This window comes from Dreissena polymorpha, chromosome 7 (genome assembly GCF_020536995.1).
Source record: "Dreissena polymorpha isolate Duluth1 chromosome 7, UMN_Dpol_1.0, whole genome shotgun sequence".
NCBI lineage: Eukaryota > Metazoa > Mollusca > Bivalvia > Myida > Dreissenidae > Dreissena > Dreissena polymorpha.
The window spans coordinates 107,855,708-107,877,903 of NC_068361.1; the positions used below are offsets into that span (position 1 = coordinate 107,855,708).

Here is a 22,196-nt window from a genome sequence, read left to right on the forward strand (position 1 = left end):
CCAAACCGATGCGTTGATAAATGTTTTACAAACACATATTGTTAACAAGAGGGCCTGAAAGGCCCAAGGTATCCCCCGCAACATATGCTTTGTTTGAGGATGGGTGCAAATTGGACGGATGAACATAATGATAGATGGACGGACGGAGGACAATAACACAAAACTAAATCAAAGGAAGGTTAAAAAGCATTTTTTCAAGATACAAAGGGCCATAAGTCTGTTTTTAACAGATGGTGTACAATGCCATTTGGCGTGCATCATCCTCTTATGCATATATATACTCATACCAAGTTTAAATGAAATCCGCCAAAGCACTTCCAAGATATGGCTCCGGACACAAAAGTGCCTATAGTAAAAAGCATTTTTTCAAAATACAAAGGGCCATAAGTCTGTTTTTAACAGCTGGTGTACAATGCCATTTGGCGTGCATCATCCTCTTATGCATATATATACTCATACCAAGTTTCAATGAAATCCGCCAAAGAACTTCCAATATATTGCTCCGGACACTAAAAAGCATTTTTTCAAGATACAAATGGCCATAAGTCTGTTTTTAACAGATGGTGTACAATGCCATTTGGCGTGCATCATCCTCTTATGCATATATATACTCATACCAAGTTTAAATGAAATCCACCAAAGAACTTCCAAGATATGGCTCCGGACACAAAAGTGCCGGACGGAAGGACGGACAGCCGGCCGGACGGACGGACAACGCCAAAACAATATCCCTCCGCCTCTGGCGGGGGATAATAACCATTTCCCAGACAAAATTAATCAAGTAAATTCTACTCGTTTGCCATACAAGTATACCAGGTATTTGGACTGCGGCCAATTGCAAACAGTTTAGCCGTTCTCTGCCATATACTGAAAGGAAACTGGATATCTGTTTTCATTGCGGTTGTTCAATCGTGAAGGCCATTGATTATGCGTGACGTCACTACATAATATGTCTCTGCAGAGAATTGACTTATTCACGTTTGACAGCCACAAAGTAATAAAATGCTTTCATTCATCTTAAATATGGTTATATAGTTAATGATAAAATATTGCATGTTGATCAACATATATAAAGATACCATTCGTTCCACAGATCGATGAAGTGACACATTTATTTATCTTTAAAATGTTTGTTAAGTTAATAGCCTTAAATTTCTGGTTATCAACTTAAAGTAAACTTGTACTTCACGAGAAACCGCTTCTGATCTGCCAAAATACAGGAAACAGCGTTGATGCAGTGAGCAAAATAACATGTGTTAATGTCATATATTATGGCTAATTGTTTCTGCAATGGGGTAAGTATTGTCTGTTGTTGCGTTTTACTGCCATATTATATATTGCTGTTTTGCAAATAAGCATGACTGTATATTAACTTTCTAAATAACGTCAGTCTTGCGTGCGGTGGTTATTTAAGAAACGTTGTCATGTCGACCGTCAAAAATGCTCAGTTATTTTTCTGGGAAATATGACAATAGCCATTTGCAGCCAGGTTTTGTGCCATGACAGCATTAACGTTTCAAAATCGATTTTGTTCCCGCATTGCTGCAATGTATCTAGTTTGAGAAAGACTAAAATATAATATCAATCTCGCCCAAGATTGTACATGTATATCTGCATTTCCCCATCATTTAATTATGGTATACAATATTTAGATTATATAGACATAGATATTTAGTATATTTATAGTTGTGATGTACCTGTATTTAGTTATTTGAATGTAAGATCGTTTTCAATGTTTATGAATTGTAATATAAAATTGGATTTTCTGTTCTTCCTTCACCGAGCTTTAAAGGATTTCCAAACATATCAAGTTGCCAAACCTCAAACTTGTATACTCTCTTTTTTGTGAAGTATTTATTTACGAACTTCAATCTCATGAACATAAATAATAATCAAGCAAGACTTTGAATTGATATATATTTTGCAGTTATGTAATATATATGCATTTATAATATAAAATCAAAGGGAACACGTGGAATAAAAAAATATAACCACACAAGTGTTGTTATCTCCCATCGGAAAACCAGACAAAAGTCTTTAATAATAAGGCATTCCAAAAATAAAATAGCAAAAAAGCAAACAGTTAACATTGGAGTTTGCAAAGACGTATCCTTGGTTGAAAAAAAGGAAAAAAATATTTTAGTTTTACCATTTGACACAAACAAATAACCCATAATCACCCTGAAGTTAGGAATTCGAAATGTTGCATAAACATATGTCATTTTGTTATAACATTTATTAATAGGTAATATACTTTTTTGGAACAATCTTAAAGAATATTCTAATTTCAAATGCATGTTGAGTAAAATGTTTGTCGGTCACGGGATTCGAACCCTGAAAGTTTGGAAGGAAACATCAAACCTCTAATTTTAATTAATCTGTCGCATTCTGGATCACTATCTCGTTCGATATGTCAGGTTTGGTAAATTAATTTACGCACTCAACAATTAATACATGATTGGCATGAAATAAAAGGCTTGCTCTCTACGTAAGACTTATTCGAAGTATTTTAATCACACCCATTTAAGTTGCATATTATTTGTCAGTTTGCCAAATTTAAATACTTGCGTGTTCACAGGTTTGATTGACAACATAATCACCTTTATCGCGTGACTTTAATGTTACTTATTTGTTAGGGTTCTTGGCATAAGAACAAAGCTGCCAGGTCATACAATATGTGGTTTTCTTAAATAAAAATGTAAACGTGTAAATACACTTTGCGTCTTTTATGAAATACACCCTCCCGGCATTACATAGAGTCTTATATCCAAAACGTGTTTTTATCAACTTATTGATTTGAAAACATTTACTTTAACAAGTTTTGATCTTGTTAAAGTTTAAGTTATTCTGGCCTAAAATAAGCTATTTATGAACAATACCGGAAACTATTTTAGTTGGTCGCGTAGCGACCAGCTAATGTTGTTACTCAAAAATTTTCTTCTTCATTATTTTTATAGAGTGAACCGGGATAGTCTCCCATATGGTTATCGCCCCCAGAAAGACGTGTTAGTTGGTTACGGGGGATAGTGCAAGATACAGGAGACACCCCGTTCCAGAGGTGACCCTGGGTCTTTCAGTGCCCGGTGTGCAGCACCTAGTACACTGCACCTCGGTTTAACGTCTCATGCGAAAGACGAGTTAGTAGGTTAGTTGCAGCGGGGGATCGAACCAGCGATCTCTGGATTGTGAAGCCAGTGTGTTACCACTAGACCACGGATCCGCTACTACTCAAAATTTCAAGTCGGTTCGTTTTATCTACGGAGAGCCTACTACCTGCCAAATCCGCGCGAGACAGAGTTGTATAATTTATGCAACAGGTTTGAGTTCTCCAACTATGTTCATTCACAAATGGAAACATTATATGAATATCGTGTAAAATGTAATAGTTTCGAACGGAGCTTATATAGAAAAGAATCAATAGACAACGATGGGATTATACATGTCGCGGAAGAGATTGTTTATGAATGATTCAAATAGTCCACTTTCTGATGCGTCTTCATGACGTAGTATTTTTGCTCAGCCCATTCATAATCTGAGGCTATTGACCTTTTCGACATTATTTTAAGGGAGACAACTCTGAGTGGATTAAGTGAGGTCGGGGGGGGGGTACCCAATCATATACTGCAGTGCGTCTGCATAGACTTCTGTGTTGATGCAATTATAATTTCCCAATAATTTGCAGATATAACTTATATGGTATGATTTTTTTTGTAATTTGTTATTAACTTAGTATCTTTGATTTAATTGTAGTTCATGTTTATGCTTTATTTCGATTTTATTGTGTTTAAAGTAGGTAAAAAAGAAACATGCCAAAAGCGGGTGGGGTATGGAAAAATATATTATTTGTTAAGTTTGGGTAAATTAGAAGTTTGATTACCTTTGGTAAAATACTTTTCTTTGAAAAGAACAATTATTTTAAAACAGATAACTATGCTGTCTTTAAATGTTATTCAATGGTTTATTGTTATAACTTATAGAAACCTTTTTTTCAGGAACATCACAGTGTCAACAGTAGTCAGAAACAGGAATACTGTATCTCATTCTGCATGAAGCTCAAGAATTCTACACCTGGAATGTTATTAACTCTTGCAATTAATATTATACATCACCACAGTTACATAACTATCTTCTTTGAAAAAAATAAAATAAAGATACTTCAGATGTGTGTCTACTTCATACCCTTACACTAAAAAATATCCTACACATTCAGAAATATAATAAAATGGATGGTGGTTTAAGTTGCTACACATCCAATGTTGTCATGTAGTCATTTAACATAACATGTGATGTGTTGACATGACTATTAACCCTGCTAAGAAAACATTTACTTCGGATTAAATAAAGTGTCCCTGGTCAAATGTCCATTGGCTAAATATCCAACTTTCAGCAGTATCACAGTCATTCTTAAGGTTCATGTAGAGGCTTCAGTTTGAAAAATGTGGGACCCTCAGCATTGAACTGAAATTTGACTAAACGATGAGTGCCACATTGAAAATTTATACATATATGCTTACAATGATGGTTTACCTTCAAACTGCTACCAATTTTTTACAGCAACGTCTCATACCATCGACAAAATCAATCAAAATAAAAAGGGATTTTAACACAAAAATAGACATTAATTTCAAAAATCTGAATCATGATAATTCAACGTAGTTCGGTGGAAAAGTATAGCACTAGTGAATAATATCGACATTGACGAGGTCAAGTTACGCTTAAATAGTGAAAAAAGTTTACAAATCTAGAAATATCAAAATTGGAACACATGTCATTTCATGACCATGGGGGCAGCCATTATTTAATTAATAAAATTGCAAGAAACATGCTAAAAACTCACTCATCGCCTAATTGACATTCCAAATGGCTGACGATGACAAATTCATTGGATTGTAATCTTTCCGTTGATGTGTGCAAAGTGCATGATCAGACCTCATAAACACTCAAAAATATGAATGTTGTACGATGATAATCACCAATGTTTACAATTGTTGTCGTATCACATGTACTTGTCTTATTGCGCACAAAATAGTACGCTTACAGAGTGACAGAAAGATCGAAACGAAACTCCGTTAAATTCATCACTGTATACTAGTTTATTGATAATATAGAATAAGACATCGGTTCAACAACCTAAAAGTACCAATATTTCTTTTATACGGAATTTTTAATAACGAGGTGACAACAACGGAAGTGGCATGGATATTCTGTGAGATGCACTTCGGCTCCATATAAACAATACAAAAACACCACAAAAGACGTGTGGGAGACAATTTTCAGCTCAACAAAATTTGCAATGGGGTAAGTGATTGTATGCCTGTGTGGTCATTTATGTTATTAAGAGCGATCTCTTCCTGATTAATGATAACAGTTGTTTTACTAGTTGCGGCCCAACTGTCAAAATAAAATGTGTTTTCTTAGCACTTCACGTGATTTTGACCGATTTGTAATGCACGTTTTTCTACGGAGCACCGCGAGTGATACGCTTTAAAAATGGGTAGAAGTAATCGGAAAAATATAAAAAGATTCGGTTTGCCGAAAGGAAGACACTCTTCGAAACGGTACAAGAACAGTAATTGTTCAGGAAGAAAGAAAAAACCATCATACCTAGCTGTATCAATGAAAGAAAAGCCTTTGAAACTGAAAATAGTCAGGGTGAAACACCAGCAAACAAAACAATTTTATGAGCTGTACAGGTAAGAGTTTCGTGATTTGAATTTATAATTGTTTAAAAAACTTAATTAGCATTTTACTATATAGTATTTCTGTGGAAATTTTATAATAAGGCCATTAGGGGTCTGTACGTAGTCTAGTGACCCCAACCACTACACCTCAAGTTGGATCACTGGCCTTTGTGCTGTATACTTCAAAATTGCATTGTGGTAAACACTTTTCCCTATGATAATTGTTGGTTTGTAAATAATGGAGCATGGATCAGTAAAGCTCGATTGTTCATTGTCGGCTCGGGTACTACTTACATGTACCCCGGGTACTCTTTAAGTATACTTACATGTACCCGGGGTACGGTAAATATACTGAAATGTACCCGGGAGATTTTACGCTAAATAGGTCTTTATCGGTTATTTCTTTTCATAAATTATATTTACGTTTATATCAAATTTCTGTAAAATGGCCTCTATATTATTGAAACTCATACTCAAAAAGGCATGTTGATGCATTTTTTTTATTAGAAGTTTGTTTTAGATAATCGGAAGCGCGTTTACAGGTACTCAGGTACAGTCTAATTTCGACCGGGTACGATTAATTATATTTACCGTACCCAGGGTACATGTAAGTACACATAAGAGTACCCGGGGTACATGTAAGTAGTACCCGAGCCGACAATGACCAATCGAGCATCAGTAAACTGTCAATTTAACGTATGTGAAATATTGTCCTGGCTCAATGTAATTAATGATTGTCCGGGTGGCGTTTGTCTGTCAATCATTTCAAAGTATAATTTTAGTACCGGGTAAGTGGAAATAAAATTAAAAATGCAACAAAATGTGATCATTACATTTAAAGTTTGTTACATGGTTGTTATATGAGGGCTCATGATGCTTGTATATGTAACAAATGTGAGAAAATTATGCTGCAATAACCCGGTACAACCACATGCCATAACAACGCTTGTCAACTGAGCAACACCACCAACTATTTATCTTTGTATACTGCCAACCTCTCTTTCGAGCATTATAGGCAGAGGGACATTATCGAGTCCGTTTCCTGGGAGGAACCAGTACTAGGTGTCTATGGAGGAGATAATGAGAACGCTCCCCGAGTGGGGTTCGAACCCACGAACTCCCGATCGCTAGGCGGACACCTCCTCCACTACACCACCGTGATCTCTACTAAAACTTACAGATATGTATCTTGATAATAGTACTACTACAAACTCAAACACAGCAATGAAATTCATCAAAAATTTCTCATGTACACAAATCCTTTGTGCAATAATTCATGAGTATGTGTAATCAAAGCAGTTATCGTGGTTTATTTACATTAGGCGCCAATGTAACCAAAAGTGATTTATAAAATAATGAAGCCTAAATTAAATATGCATTTATTTTCTTACAATTAAGCATTTTCAGTTAATTTTCTATGTTACAGAAAATTTCCCATGTAATTAACATAAATGTTAAAATTCTTCTCAATAACTTGCTTCATGAACAAAATATCATGAAAAATATCATTAAAATTTTCCCAAATGTACTGGTTTTGCGTGACATTTTATGTAAAACGCAATTTTTTATTTCTATACTTCAATAAAACTTACACAAATATTAGGTATTGCCTTCATTTAATGAATATAAAAATGCATATACTTTAAAAATTATGCTTCTTACTTAGGTTGATATCTCTTATAACAAGTGTTCAAATCAATTTTGCAATTTTTGTCACAATTATCACCTCTCTTCACATATTAAGAGGTGGTTTCATAAAGTACTTCAGCATTTATAGGCAAATAGTGTCCTTTTAACATTTCACATGCTTATTCTACACATGTGTACATGTATTTATACAATTATTTGGTAATGAAAATTTAAAAAACCTGAATACTAAAATTTAATGTGGTTAGAATTTGTCCCAAGTGTACATTTTTTAAGAAAATTTGTTTAAATTTATCCTTATATAGAATTTCAAACAATTTACATCATTTTCTTCAAACCATTAATACTCACACAAGATGTAATGAAAATTTGATGCCAAACGCTGTGAATTTTTTTTGCAATACAAATATAGTTTTGTCCCAATTATACAAAAAAATTATCATGTTTGATGGACATGTGATATATTTTAAAAAATACACAAAGGCACTAATTTTATTACAATAAGTACACAGAAGGCTGTAATCTCCAAAAGAAAAATATGTTGTCTTCACTATGTCGGTAAAATACTCTTAATATATGGTAATTTCTCCATATTTTGTGTTCATAACAAAAATATAAACATATAAACGATTATGTGTAGGAAGTATATTTTACTTTAACATAAAATTATTAAAAAAATACATTTCCTCTTGTCAAATCAATGTCAATAAAAAAAAAATAAAAAAATCTTTAATATTACCCGGAATTTGGTTTTTAAATGTTGTACATGTACAGTTGGACACAAAATGAATGTTTTTCTTATAAACATCAATAAAGTGAAAACAAACATACATAAAAGCATTATTAATTATTAAATTTCTATCCACAAAATTATTAAAATTCAAAACTGAAGAAAAAAGCCAAAATCAAAGTAGAACATGGTCAAATATGATGGATGTTAAAGTCTTTCATACACTTAAAATTAAACCACGCAGGCTGTCCCCCTCGTGGTACAGTTCCTACGCATCTACACTCAAAACCATGTTAAAAACTACCATAAACAACGCTATAACACTTATTATTATTTCATTATTGTAATGAAACCTTACCAAAATATATTAGAGAGGATATATTGTTTTACATAGGAAGGTCATGTAAGAAGGCATTGTGTTATGTATAAAGTATACAAATAAGAAGGTCTAATTTATTAAGAACATGGTCCAATATATATATATATATATATATATATATATATATATATATATATATATATAATGTTTAATATATAAAATTTAGTTTTATAATTTTGTTATCCCAGTTTAATTTTTATTATATTTTACTGACTGGTTATTTCTTATAATGATGACAACTAAAGTTCTCAAGTACAAATAACCATAAATCTTTATAAATCATCCTTAAATCATGAAACGTACCTTTAAACAAAACTGTTGCCATAACTTAACATCTTAAATGTTAGAAAAATATTGTTTTAGGCTTCATTATTTTTATCTCGACTATTGTATATGAAATATATATAGTGGAGCTATCCTACTCAACCCGGCGCCAGCATTCCCGTTAGCGTGCAAATGTTATAGTTTGCTTACTAAACCAAATATCTTCCATGTCCTTTGACATATTTATTATATATCTTGCATACTTCTTTACCAACATTACCCCAATATATAAACAAGAGCAGACAACTCTATCAAGCATATTGTAATAATTATGACCCTTTTTCCAATTAGAATATGCATATTATTGATAAATCTATGTTAAATCTTCAGTACCATCCCAAATATTTTCAACATCACTTGACATATTGCTTTCAGATTTTGCATACTTCTTACAACACTGTATTATGTGAATTGGGAATAAGACATCAATTTGGGAATAAATTGTGTTTTATCAAAAGTGCATAATATGCAGTTTTATATGTTGTAATTATCTAGTTTGACAAATTATGATTAAAACAGATACTTGCATATATAATAGCATCATTTAAATTGATTTTACTTCAAAACCAGATTTTTTATTAATTAAAAAAAATCCTCATGAAATGAACTGCGTCCATGCCGCGCATGGACATGGTTTAAAAATACACTTTAAATGATGAAAATACAATCACTGTTAATGAAAAAGTCATGGAAAATTGCTTATTAAGCTTAAATTATAGATAATATATTACAAAAATAAATGTAGATCATGAAATGAATAGTTATGTTTGAGAAAATCACCAAAATGATGCTCATTCCCAGTTTGATGTCTTATTCCCAATTCACATAATACAGTGTTTTTACCAACATGGCACCAACCTATAAACAAGAGCATACAACTCTATCGAGCATTTTGTAATAATAATTGCCCTTTTTCCATATGCATATTACCGTTATTGATACATCTATATTAATTTTTGCAAACCACCCCAAATATTTTAAATGTCCATTGACATATTGCTTTCATATTTTGCAAACTACTTTATCAACATGACCCCAACCTATACAGGAGAGCAGACAACTCCATCAAGCATATTTTAATAATTATGGCCATTTTTGCATTTATAATATGCAATATATTTATAAATGTACGTTAATTTTTACATACCACCCACAAAATTTTAAATGTCCCTTGACATATTGCTTTCATATTTTGCATACTTGTTTACAACTTGATCCCAAACTAAATCAGTGTGTAAGTAGGCTGGATAGCTCAGTTGTTAGAGAGTTGGCACGGTATACCGGTGTCCCGGGCTCAGGTCCCAGTATGGCTGCATGTTTTTCTCACAGGTCTACATTACATATATGGATTTAAAGAATGATTACAGTGTAAATACTATTTAATGATAACATGCAATTTCATTTTTATGTTAAGTTCAATGTAAGAAAATTATTCATTGCTTGTGAAAGCAAATTTCATCATTTATCAAAATGTTTTAAGTATATTTTATGATAAAGAAACAAATATATATTGAGCATTTTGTTAAGGGTTGAGAATGTGGCTTTGTTCAGTGACTTTGTAAACAATTTTTAGTTTTAAACATTTATATTATTTCAACATTCATTTATTTTTCTAATTGGATGAGGCAATATTCACATAACAAACACCTTCTGATGTCATCTGATAAGCTATTTCACACTATAATGTTTTAAAGCACTAAGTCAAACTAAAAAAATACTCAGGATTAATAATTTATTATATTAAGAAAAAATTTATGAATTGGAACTATTTCATATAAATTTTTCAATATAAAGTTTAGAATTTAGTGAAAAGGGTGAATACTTCATATTTTTTTATTTTATTATTTGAACGGTTCTTATTGCAAACCCAATATTTCAAAATCAATGTAACATAATTTGGTAAAATGTTTACCATATTGGACTTGGTATTAAATAGTCTGTACAAAATGTTACAGGAATGGCGGGAAACTCTACAAAATAAAAATAAAAAGTCGCATCACTCCCAACAGTGGCTATAGATTTATTCAACTACAAGCAGTTCAGATGATCCTGAAAGAAACATGCATGCATACTGCAACATGTGAAAAGGCCAAAGGATTAGTTAGTGGAGGAATTGCCCCAATTGATCTTGTCTCTGAAGTAAACTCCTATGGTTTGGCATCAATATTATTAGCAAAGTGTCTTGGATGTAACCAAGCCTTCAAATTTGATACCAGTCCAAGACTTGAAAGTGGTAATTTTGATGTGAATGTTCGAGCTGTGTGGGGAACACTGGTAACAGGAAATGGACTATCGCATTTAAACGAACTACTTGCTGTCCTAGATTCACCAGGATTATCTCGGAAGTCCTTCTTAGATATAGAAATGAAAATAAACAATTGGTGGAATGAATACCTACAGGCTGATTTGGATAGGGCAATAGAGGAGGAGAAAGAGATAGCTGTAAAAAACGGTAGTTTTCATCAAGGTTTGTAAATTTATGCATTAACCCATTTGTCCCTCTTACAGTTTGCAGCAGACAACTTAAATTCATTTAAATAAATGGCAGATAACAATTTAAGCATGATGTTTTTAAGTCATCAGCCCTTGAAAATCTTGTGACAAATTGAGAAATTGATCATCGTCGGCAATTTCTGCTTTTGTCATTAGGTTTTCAAATGTCATCTGCTGCAAGATTAAAAATGCATCTGCAGGGACTGAAAGTTAGTCTTTAATCCATGAATGTATTACACTTACTCATATTGAAAGCATCAGCAAACAACAATTGTACATTAATGACAAGGACAATCTCATCAGAATTTTGGTAAGAAATTCTTGTAACAATGTGAAAATTTGTAACACGCATTTTATAATGTTCTAATCGTGCTTAAATAATTGTGCAACAGAAATTTAATTATTACAAAAAAAAAAAAAAAAAATAATGCAAGTGCTCCGTGAGGAGGAGGTCCTAGTGGGGCTGGAAAATAAGGCGTCATGCTACCTTAAAATTGACCATAAATTTTGCAATATTGAAAATAGCAACTTTATATTTTGCATGCATGTGTATCTCATGGAGCTGCAAATTTTGTGTGGTGAAATGTGAAGGTTAAACATAAAATTTTGCGTTGTCGTCCGCATGATAAAACCATAATATTTTTTTAAGGTTTTGAACATTGACTGTAAAATAAAAGTGATTCAACCTACAACATTGAAACTTCATATTTAGCTGCACTGTGATAAATTCTACATTCCACGCCCATTTTTGGGTCATACTAGCTCAATCTGACATTTAAAAATATGTAATAAAAAATTGACTAGCTGCCACACCCATTTTTTGTTACTATGTCAAATGTGAAGGTCATTTTGACCTGCACCCACGGCATAGCGTTGGCACCCGCCTCACGGTGCGCTTATTACCAACTATAACAAAAACACTATAAAAAGGTTTAAACACCAATGCATTTGTAGCAAAAAATATATGATAAGTTTATTTAAGAACTATAAATCTCTTTCACATACTTCAGCAGTTATTTTCCTTTGTTATGCTTAAATAAATCAAGTGATTGAGGAGCATCATGCACAGGTTGTACATATATAATAATGCTGGTTTGAATGATGGTTAAAAGCATAAAAACAGGTTTGTAGATTACGTAAGATTATAATATTTTTTCATTAAATCCCACATTTTTGGTATTAATCATTAGAATCATTTCATGGAGACAAAACTAATGAGTATCAACGACATAGGGTTTTGATCAAAATTACAGAAATAAGCGGTGTGAATTTTTTTATCTTAACCCTTGGCATGCTTGGAAATTTGACGTCTCCTAAAATGTCGTCTGCAGAATTTATAAAATTAGCATTTTCTTTTTTTTTTTCAAAGAATACTATCAGAATAGCAAACAATTTGGATGTTGATGAGACGCCACGTTCTGTGGCGTCTCATCTGGACCCAAACTGTTTGCAAAGGCCTTTAAAATTCGGTTCCCGCACTGAAAGGGTTAACCTCTTATAAAAAGGTGTATTTTATATAACACTATTTATTTGTTCCTTTTTAGGTGTTCCGGCTATCAGTGTTATCTGTGATGGGGGTTGGAGCAAGCGCTCTCATAAACACTCATACAATGCTTTAGGCGGCGTTGCCATTATTATTGGGCAAAAATACAAAAAAACTATTGCATGTTGGGGTCAGAAACAAATACTGTTACATCTGTAGTAGAGCAGAGTCTATTGGGTGTGTTGCAAAAGACCATAAGTGTTTCAAAAACTGGACAGAGTCAAGTCAAGCTATGGAAGCAGAAATTATAGTTGAGTGGTTTAAAAGGGCAGACTTGTTTGGTGTACGTTACACAACAGTGATTGGTGATGGGGATTCTTCAGTTTATGCAAAAATTCGGGAAGAAGTTCCAATATGGGGGAGATATGTCTCAAAAATAGAGTGTGCCAACCATGTTTGCAAGTGTTTGAGAGGCAATCTTGAAAAATTAGTACAAGAATTTCCCTCTCTGAAAGGCAAGGGCAATTTAACTCAAGCTGTCCGCATTCGAATTGTTAGCGCTGTAAGGTGTGCAATTCGTATGCGGTCAGAAATGGCTGATAAGCAAGGGGCGGCAAAACAGCTTTCTTGTGATATAAAGAATAGCATTTACCACATATTTGGGGAGCATGACAATTGCAGTTTAGATTTTTGCAAAGCAAAACATTGTTTAATTGAAGAAAAAATTTTAGAGGACCAACAATTAAATATAGAAAATCATGACTCGGGATGTGATGACTTTATCTCACAACAGTCCAAGTACTGGAGTGAAGGCATGTCAATGAATGAACAAGAGGATGCAAGGGAGAGTTTCTACTCTAAGTCAGGGACAATTTCAGAGATCATAAAAAAAGTTATTCCTTTGCTTAACAGAGTTGCAGACAAGAGTAACAGGTTGATTGGAAACTTCACTTCCAACCTCTGTGAATCTTGGATGCACATACGTACCAAATTTGATGGAGGAAAAGTGGTCAACCATTGCAACAGGTTCTCCTGGAACACCAGATGTTATGCTGGTGGACTGCGCAGTAATCTTGGGCCGAAATGGGTGCCAATTGTCTGGGAAACATGCACTAACTCAAAGCCAGGAACCATTTGTTTGCAACATTATGAGCGCAAGGAAAGACAGTTAGTTGATAACAACAGGATTAAGTCCACATCAGATTCGAAGAAAACTTCTACTTTAAAGTCCTTCTCCCTGAGCTTGCAGTTCCAAGGAATGGACAATGTCCAGGAATAAGAGAACCAGGATTATGGGTATTTTGAAATGCTTCTTGTTTAACCCATAACCAAACAATCCATGTATTTTTCATCAGCTTCTAATGACTTTATCAATCAGTGTATGTAAAAGATACATTAGATACATTTTTTTTTTCAATATTCCACCAGATATTTATGGCTTTTTTGACACTTTAAATAAAAGACATATATATATATATATAAAATTATATTTATATAGTTATATAAGTAAAATGTAATCATCCAGATTGTGAATAATATAAAATAAAAGTAAAAACACATGTCTCGGATTTAAAATATATATTGATATAGCCAACGCGTTTTGCAGCTTATCAGGGAATAATACAATGTATTACAACGTCAAAATGTCATGGAGATAACGTCATATAAATTTTATTTATGTATAAGTATGCAATGGATGCAAAAAGATCATATAGGCCAAACTTAATTTTAAAGTTTTGGTAGACAACCTTGATACAACAATTATATGCCTGTTTTTTGTATCGAGATTTTCAAATGTTGTCCTTTAAAAAGTCATCAAAAGGCGTTTATGTTATGGAAATATTTGTTACCATACCTATGCAGGATAAAAAAATATACAATTTTCAGCTTATCTATTTTTTGGAAAAAAATTATGAGCTATTGTCATCACCTTGGCGTCGGCGTTGGCGTCCGGTTAAGTTTTGCTATTAGGTCCACTTTTCTCAGAAAGTATCAATGCTATTGCATTCAAACTTGGTACACTTACTTACTATCATGAGGGGACTGGGCAGGCAAAGTAAGATAAGTCTGGCATGTATTTTGACAGAATTATGTGCCCTTTTTATACTTAGAAAATTGAAAATGTTGGTTAAGTTTTGTGTTTAGGTCCATTTTATTCCTAAAGTATGAAAGCTATTGCTTTCATACTTGCAACACTTACTAACTTTTATAAGGGGACTGTGCAGGCAAAGTTATGTAAATATGACTGGCATTTTGACAGAATAATGTGCCCTTTTTATAGTTAGAAAATTGTAAATTTTGGTTAAGTTCTGTGTTATGGTCCACTTTATTCCTACAGTATCAAACCTATTGCTTTCATACTTGCAACAGTTATTAACTGTTATAAGGGGACTGTGCAGGCTCTCCACCCAAACCATCCCCCGTGCCCTCCCCCCCCCATTTTTTTTTATGTCCCCCACTATAGTAGTGGGGGACATATTGTTTTTGCCCTGTCTGTTGGTCTGTTTGCACCAACTTTAACATTTTGCAATTACTTTTGCTATATTGAAGATAGCAACTTCATATTTGGCATGCATGTGTATCTCATGAAGCTGCACATTTTGAGTGGTGAAGGGTCAAGGTCATCCTTCAAGGTCATAGGTCAAATATATGTTGCCCAAATCGCTTATTTTATAAATACTTTTGCAATATTGAAGATAGCAACTTGATATTTGGCATGCATTTGCATTTCATGGAGCTGCACATTTTGAGTGGTGAAAGGTCAAGGTCATCCTTCAAGGTCAGAGGTCAAATATATGTGGCCCAAATCGCTCATTTTATGAATACTTTTGCAATATTAAAGATAGCAACTTGATATTTGCCATGCATGTGTATCTCATGGAGCTGCACATTTTGAGTGGTGAAAGGTCAAGGTCAAGGTCATCCTTCACAACGTCAAGGTCATCCTTCAAGGTCAAACGTCATATAGGGGGACATTGTGTTTCACAAACACATCTTGTTTTTTTTAGATCATCTCACAAATGACCACCACACCCTAACACTATACCCCCCTACCCCACGCCAATTTATTTTTTTTTGAAACGGTTAAAAAAACAAAAATATTTATTTTTATTATTTTATTTTTTAAATACCCTCCAACCATCGCAATTAAGAATCCGCCCACCCCAGAAATTTTTTATCCCAAATTTTTGGAAGATAATGTAGTAATGTCCACACCCCCACACTATACACCGTCGTCGCTTCAACCCTCCCTCCTTTGTGATTGAAATTGAGAGTCCCTTCACCTTTAAAAAGAAAATAGATGAGCGGTCTGCACCCGCAAGGCAGTGCTCTTGTTTTTCTTTTCACTATTCTTGATATACTATCCTTACAGTTTGACAAGAAAATAAAGGTGAAAGAGCCAAGAATGCCTAAACAGTCAGTAGAATGTCATCCAACAACTAGCCAATGTAAGCCAACCACACAACACAATCCTGTCAATTCAGAACTGAGTGCATTAAGGTATGTTTATGCATTTCTCGCTCTCTCTTTCTCTCTCTCTAGCTCTCTCTTTCTCTCTATTTCTCACTCTTTCTCTCTATTTCTCGCTATCTCACTATTTCTCTCTAGCTCTCTCTTCCCATCTCTATCTCTCTCTCTTTTTATCTCTCTAGCTCTCTCTCTAGCTCTCTTTCTGTAGCTCACACTTTCTCTCTATTTCTCTACCTCTCTCTCTCTCTCTCTCTTTCTCTCTCTTTCTCTCTCTCTCTTTAGCTCTCTCTCTAGCTCTCTCTCTCTCTCTCTCTCTCTCTACCTCTCTCTAGCTCTCTCTCTATATCTATCTATCTCTCTCTATCTCTCTCTATAGCTGTCTCTGTCTCTCTCTCTATCTCTTTCTCTCTCTCTCTCTCTATCTCTCTCTTTCCGCCTCTCTATCTCTCTCTCCTCTCCACCCACACACTTGTATGAGTTTCTCAATAATTCAATAATTATTTATTATATATTGGTTGTCAGATGCTACATGTTATAAGGTATTAAGACAACGAGCATTTTTATTTAACTATGGTTTATGGCTAAATTTATACGTTTTGAGGGATTTTTTCTGATTGAACCTATAACATTATAAAAATTTAGGCAATATACATATTATATCAAATTCAAATTTTGTGACTAACAGCAGGTCAAAAGTATTATGAAATTCGTTGTAATAAGTTACTTCTCTTGCTATAAAAGATCTTCAAGCCTTTTTTACATGTTAAACATAGTATATTTTGACATGAGGAACTAAATCAGCCATTTACTTATATATTTAAATTTAAAATTGGTTAAATAGAATCATAGTCATTTAAGTACTGGTTCAGCTCATTAGACAATCTTTGAAATTGACATAAATTTCAGATAGCAATGTCTATTTGCTGTTGTTTACATTATAAGTTTTTGAAACATTGTGTTAAAAGGAGAAGTTGCTTATTAAGAAATCACAATTTTTATCATGATGTTTTCAATTGTTTGCTGCAAAATGCAAACATTCACCAAATGTGTATTAATATATTATCTTGCAGAGTTCGTCGTAAAACATCTGTGAAATTTCTTGGACGAACAATAAAACACAAAAGGACAATCGATGGAAAACAAAAATGGTATCATGGAACAGTAATTAACATTTTACATGGCAGAGATGGTATAGATGCTGTTTATGAAATTCTTTATGTAGATTCAGATGAATTAACAATAATTAACCACCTTATAGAAGACTTTAACAACAAAGAAGTGAAATTTGTTGATGTTTAAGGTATTAGTGATGTGTTTAAATGTTTGATTTTGCAATGTTTTATCATTATAATGACAAATGTATAGGATAACATATTCATTATTGCCGATGTCCTAAGTAGGTGTTTTACCTATTTTGTTTATTCTGCATTGTACTTAAACAGGAACTTCCACATGGCTTAATGGTGTAGCGCCCCCCTCTGGAATGGGTGGTATCAGGTTTCATTTCGACCGGTTCATACGTAAGACCCTTAAGCAACGAAGGAATAGTTTTGATATTTAGATAGCATTACAATTTGATGGAATACTCCTGTTATAAGATGGTAGTACTTGATGTGATCCATGGAATTTGGGTATGCTTAATGTTGCCATGCTATTACTCCAAACATGCTACAATGTATCAAAAGAAATAAATTAAAATACTAACGGTGCAAAATGTTGTTTAAATATCTGCAGCAAACAATATAAAAATGAAAGAAGCACAGTTGCTGAAACATATTTTTATACATCATGTTTTAAATTTAAACATATATGTAGCATAAACTGTACTTATGAATACTTTTTCACCAAAAGAGAAATTGTTAAACAACTATTTATCCTTTACCACAATTTTTTATAGCGATGTTGATGTTGAAATTATCATTTGCGTTTCATGAACAATACTTGTTTGCTAATGCTTCCTATTTAAAAAATTGTCTAAAATTACCTCATGTGGTAAATCCTTGAAAAATGTACATTTAGTCAGATTAAATTGAATTTTTTTAATGCTTTGGTCCCTTCATACAAATTTTTTGTATTGCAGCAAAAAACACTTTTAAACCTTGTTAATGAAGGACAAATTGCTCCATTTATCACAACGTGTTATTGGTAAAATAATGATGAAACACCAATTATAAACACAGGTGATTCTAAAATGTTATAAATTTTGTCAAATTGGTGAATGCTGACCCTTATTATCCACCATACCTGGATTTTTTAAAAGTAGTTCCGTTTAGTTATTTTTAGAACTTTGTTTAGGAAATTTATCCAAAAAATGCAGTTTAATAAAAACTCATTTGTTGTTTTATGACAATAATTTTCTGTGAAATGTTGCTAACTTGACCTTGTATATGTATATAGCTTTGTATTTATTCAACTTAAGGTAGTGCATATCATTCCTTACTTTAGATTGAGATTTTTTAAATTAGTGTAAAAATGTATTGGTTTTAAACAAAAATATGAATAAAGCAAAAAAATATTGAATGTCAAAAATGTCTTTATGTTATTCTATCCATCTTTACCTTTAAAATGATATATAGTTTGACCATATTGTACCACATTGAAGGAAGAAAAACCAAATCAAAGTTTTCATGAATTTTATCCCCCCCATGAACCTTAACTGGTTGTGTGTTGGGCTATCCCCATTAACTACCCGTCATGGCAGATTTGTTCAAAACAAGACAAGTATCAATGTTTGAAGAATTGTTATTGCTTTTACAGTCTTGACGCTAACCCCTAGCCCAACAGCCCGGGGCTAGTGAAATGTATTAAATTTGGGCTATTAAAATTTCCTGATTCATATAGTCGGGCTAGTGGGTATTTTAATCTGTTCTATTAATGCATAAAGATTCAGGCTAGTTGTTCAAAAATGCTAAAGTGAAGACTGCTTGTATATCCTGGTTAGTCTGAGACATTCCAACAAACAATAACTGTGACAGTCCAAATACTTGCTCATTAAAATGTGTATAAAATTTACAGGAGCTTGTGTGTGTGTTTTGTACAAGCTCATCTCAAAAACTGATTCACTATTTAGTTTTTAACCTAATAGAAGTAAAACCTGACTGTAAAATGAATACTATCATTATAAAGATTTTGTTGTTGGGATGAAATATTATTAATTGTAATCCCTATGTACACAGAAAACATGAACCGAACGCTAATTCCTGTTGATGTAGCAGAGCCAAAAGACCTGGAAGTATAGATGGTTAATGGATGATGTTCCTTATGAAAGTACTAGTAGGTACTAGTTGGTTTGTCTGTTTGATACATCTCATCGTATATTTAATTTTTTCATTAATAATATGGGGTTATAACTTAGTTATCCTGCTCAGTGGTTGAATCTTCAGGAAATGTTAACATAAGCACATACATTGTATTTGATACATGTATGTCGGTGACCCTCGACTGCAATTTGGGTTACAGACAGGGTAGCCTTAGGTGTAATTATTTCTAAGAGATGAACCCGAGTTGAGGCTTAAACTTACCAACCCATGAGCGAGTCAGAGATCAGCACTCTACCGGTTTAGCTGGCCGGGGTAAGCTGTCGGTCAAAAGCCATTCATTGCTTAAGGTTCATGGGGGGGGGGGGATAAAATTAATTAAAAATTCGCTTTGGTTTTTCTTCATTCAATGTGGTACAATATGGCACTATATATCATTTTAAAGCTAAAGACGGATAGAATAACATAAACACATTTTTGACATTCAATATTTGTGTGCTTTATTCATATTTTGGTTTAAAACCAATACATTTTTACACTAATTTACAAAATCTCAATCTAAAGTTAGGAAGGATATGCACTACCTTAAGTTGAATAAATACAAAGATTTATACATATACAAGGTCAAGTTAGCAACATTTCACAGAAAATTATTGTCATAAAACAACAAATGAGTTTTTATTCAACTGCCTATTTTGGATAAATTTCCTAAACAAAGTTCTTAAAATAACTAAAACGTAACTACTTTTTAAAAATCCAGGTATGGTGGATAGTAAGAGTCACAATTCTTTTTCAAAGGCTTAACAATTTTGTTATTTACCTCTCAACCAAATTGCAAATTTAAACCATCTAAAATTGAAATAGATTGCAGACGACATATAAAATTGTAAAGAATTATAAAGAAATTGGCAAACCGATTGATTTTATATTTCGATTACTTCTACCCATTTTGAAAGCGTGGCCATCGCTGTGCTTCGTAGAAAAACGTGCAAAACAAATCGGTCGAAACCACGTGCAGTAGTGAGAAAACCGGGTATGTGTATACACATACCTGAGAAAACACAAACATATTTTGACAGTTGGTTCGCAACTAGTAAAACAACTATTAACATTAATCAGCAAGAGATCGCACTCAATAACAGAAATGACCACGTAGAGATATCATCACTTACCCTATTTCAAATATTTTCCAGCTGAAAATTGTCCCCCACACGTCTTTTTTAGTTTATTTGTATTGTTTTTTCTGGAGCCGAAGTGCATCTCACAGAATATCCATCTAACTTCCGTTGTTTTCATTTTCGTTATTAAAAACTTTGTTTAAAAGAATTATTTCTCCTTTTAGATTGTTAAAGCGATGTGTTATTATATATTATCAATATAATAGTATACCGTGATGAATTTAACGGAGTTACGTATCGATCTTTCTGTCAGTCTGTAAGCGTACTATTTTATGCGCAATAATATAAGTATGGTGATTCGACAACAATTGTAAACATTGGTGAAATGCTTCTTACATAGTTATTCTTTTGAGTGTTTATGAGGTCTGATCGTGCAGTTTGCAAACATCAACGGAAAGATTACAATCCAATGCATTTGTCATCGTCAACCGTTTGGAATGTCAATTAGGCGATGAGTTAGTTTTTAGCATGTTTCTTTCTATGTTATGAATTTACAAATGGCTGCCCCCATGGTGATGAAATGACATGTGTTCGAGTTTTGATATTTCTAGATATGTAAACTTTTTTTACTATTTAAGCGTAACTTGCCCTCGTCAATGTCGATATTATTCACTAGTTATATAATTTTCCGCCGAAATACGTGGAATAAACATGATTCAGATTTTTGAAAATAATGTATATTTTAGTGTTAAAATCGCTTTGTATTTTGATTGATTTTGTGGATGGTATGATACGTTGATGTACAAAATTGGTAGCAGTTTGAAGGAAAAACATCCTTTAAAGCATATATGTATACATTTTCAATGTGGCACTCTTCCTTTAGTCAAATTTGAGTTCAATGCTTGGGGTCCCACATTTTTCAAAATGAAGCCTCTACATGAACCTTAAGTTATAATGTTTGTATACCATACCGACAATAAATAAATATTGATTTGATTTGATTTGGGGGACTTACTTTTGCTTAATAATGATCTTAAACAATATTATAGATGTCAACAATATGATTTTTATGTATTTTAAAAACACAACAAGTTAGGCTTGCAACAGAACTAATAAAAATATATAGATTTCTATACAATTTACAAATCAAACATATTTAACTTAAATTAGGCTTGCAACAGAACGAATAAAAATATATAGATTATTAATTTATTATACAATTTACAAATCAAACATATTTTACAATCAAGCAGTCTTAGGTTTACTGAAATGTGCAAATACCAATTGGTTTTTATTTCTGAAAATTTAGAAAAATGAGCTAATATAAAAAAAGGTTTAATTTTAATAAGTGGTGTGTTTAAATTAACTTGAACTCAAAAATTATAATAGTCTGGAGTTGTTTTAATTTCTGACAGGTTTCTGCACACCGTACAGTAAGGTATGATCATGTTATTTTTGTCAGTAGTTAATTACGGCGCCGCTAATTACAATGGTACTGAACTATTATCGAGCAGATGGTCGTTGAACGTTATAATAAAAATAAAGATTGCTTTTATTAGTTACAAATCGGCAATTTATCGCTTTCATTTTATTTATGAAGTCCATATAGCGGA

The 22,196-nt window shown here is 32.9% G+C and overlaps 1 protein-coding gene across 2 annotated transcripts; it reads left to right on the top strand.

The window, feature by feature from the left end:
• The first annotated feature begins 5,043 nt into the window (after positions 1–5,043).
• Positions 5,044–17,922, top strand: LOC127838281 (uncharacterized). Of its 2 annotated transcripts, none has more exons than XR_008029754.1 (3): positions 5,044–5,298; positions 16,111–16,238; positions 17,279–17,922. XR_008029754.1 is itself a non-coding variant. In XM_052365926.1 (3 exons), the coding sequence occupies exon 1, from the start codon at positions 13,030–13,032 to the stop codon at positions 14,014–14,016; it is 987 nt and encodes a 328-aa protein (XP_052221886.1). In that variant the 5' UTR covers positions 12,879–13,029; the 3' UTR covers positions 14,017–14,033; positions 16,111–16,238; positions 17,279–17,922. The 2 variants fall into 2 exon arrangements, 1 of the variants encoding a protein (XP_052221886.1); XM_052365926.1 differs by lacking the exon at positions 5,044–5,298 and adding an exon at positions 12,879–14,033.
• The last annotated feature ends 4,274 nt before the right edge of the window (positions 17,923–22,196 follow it).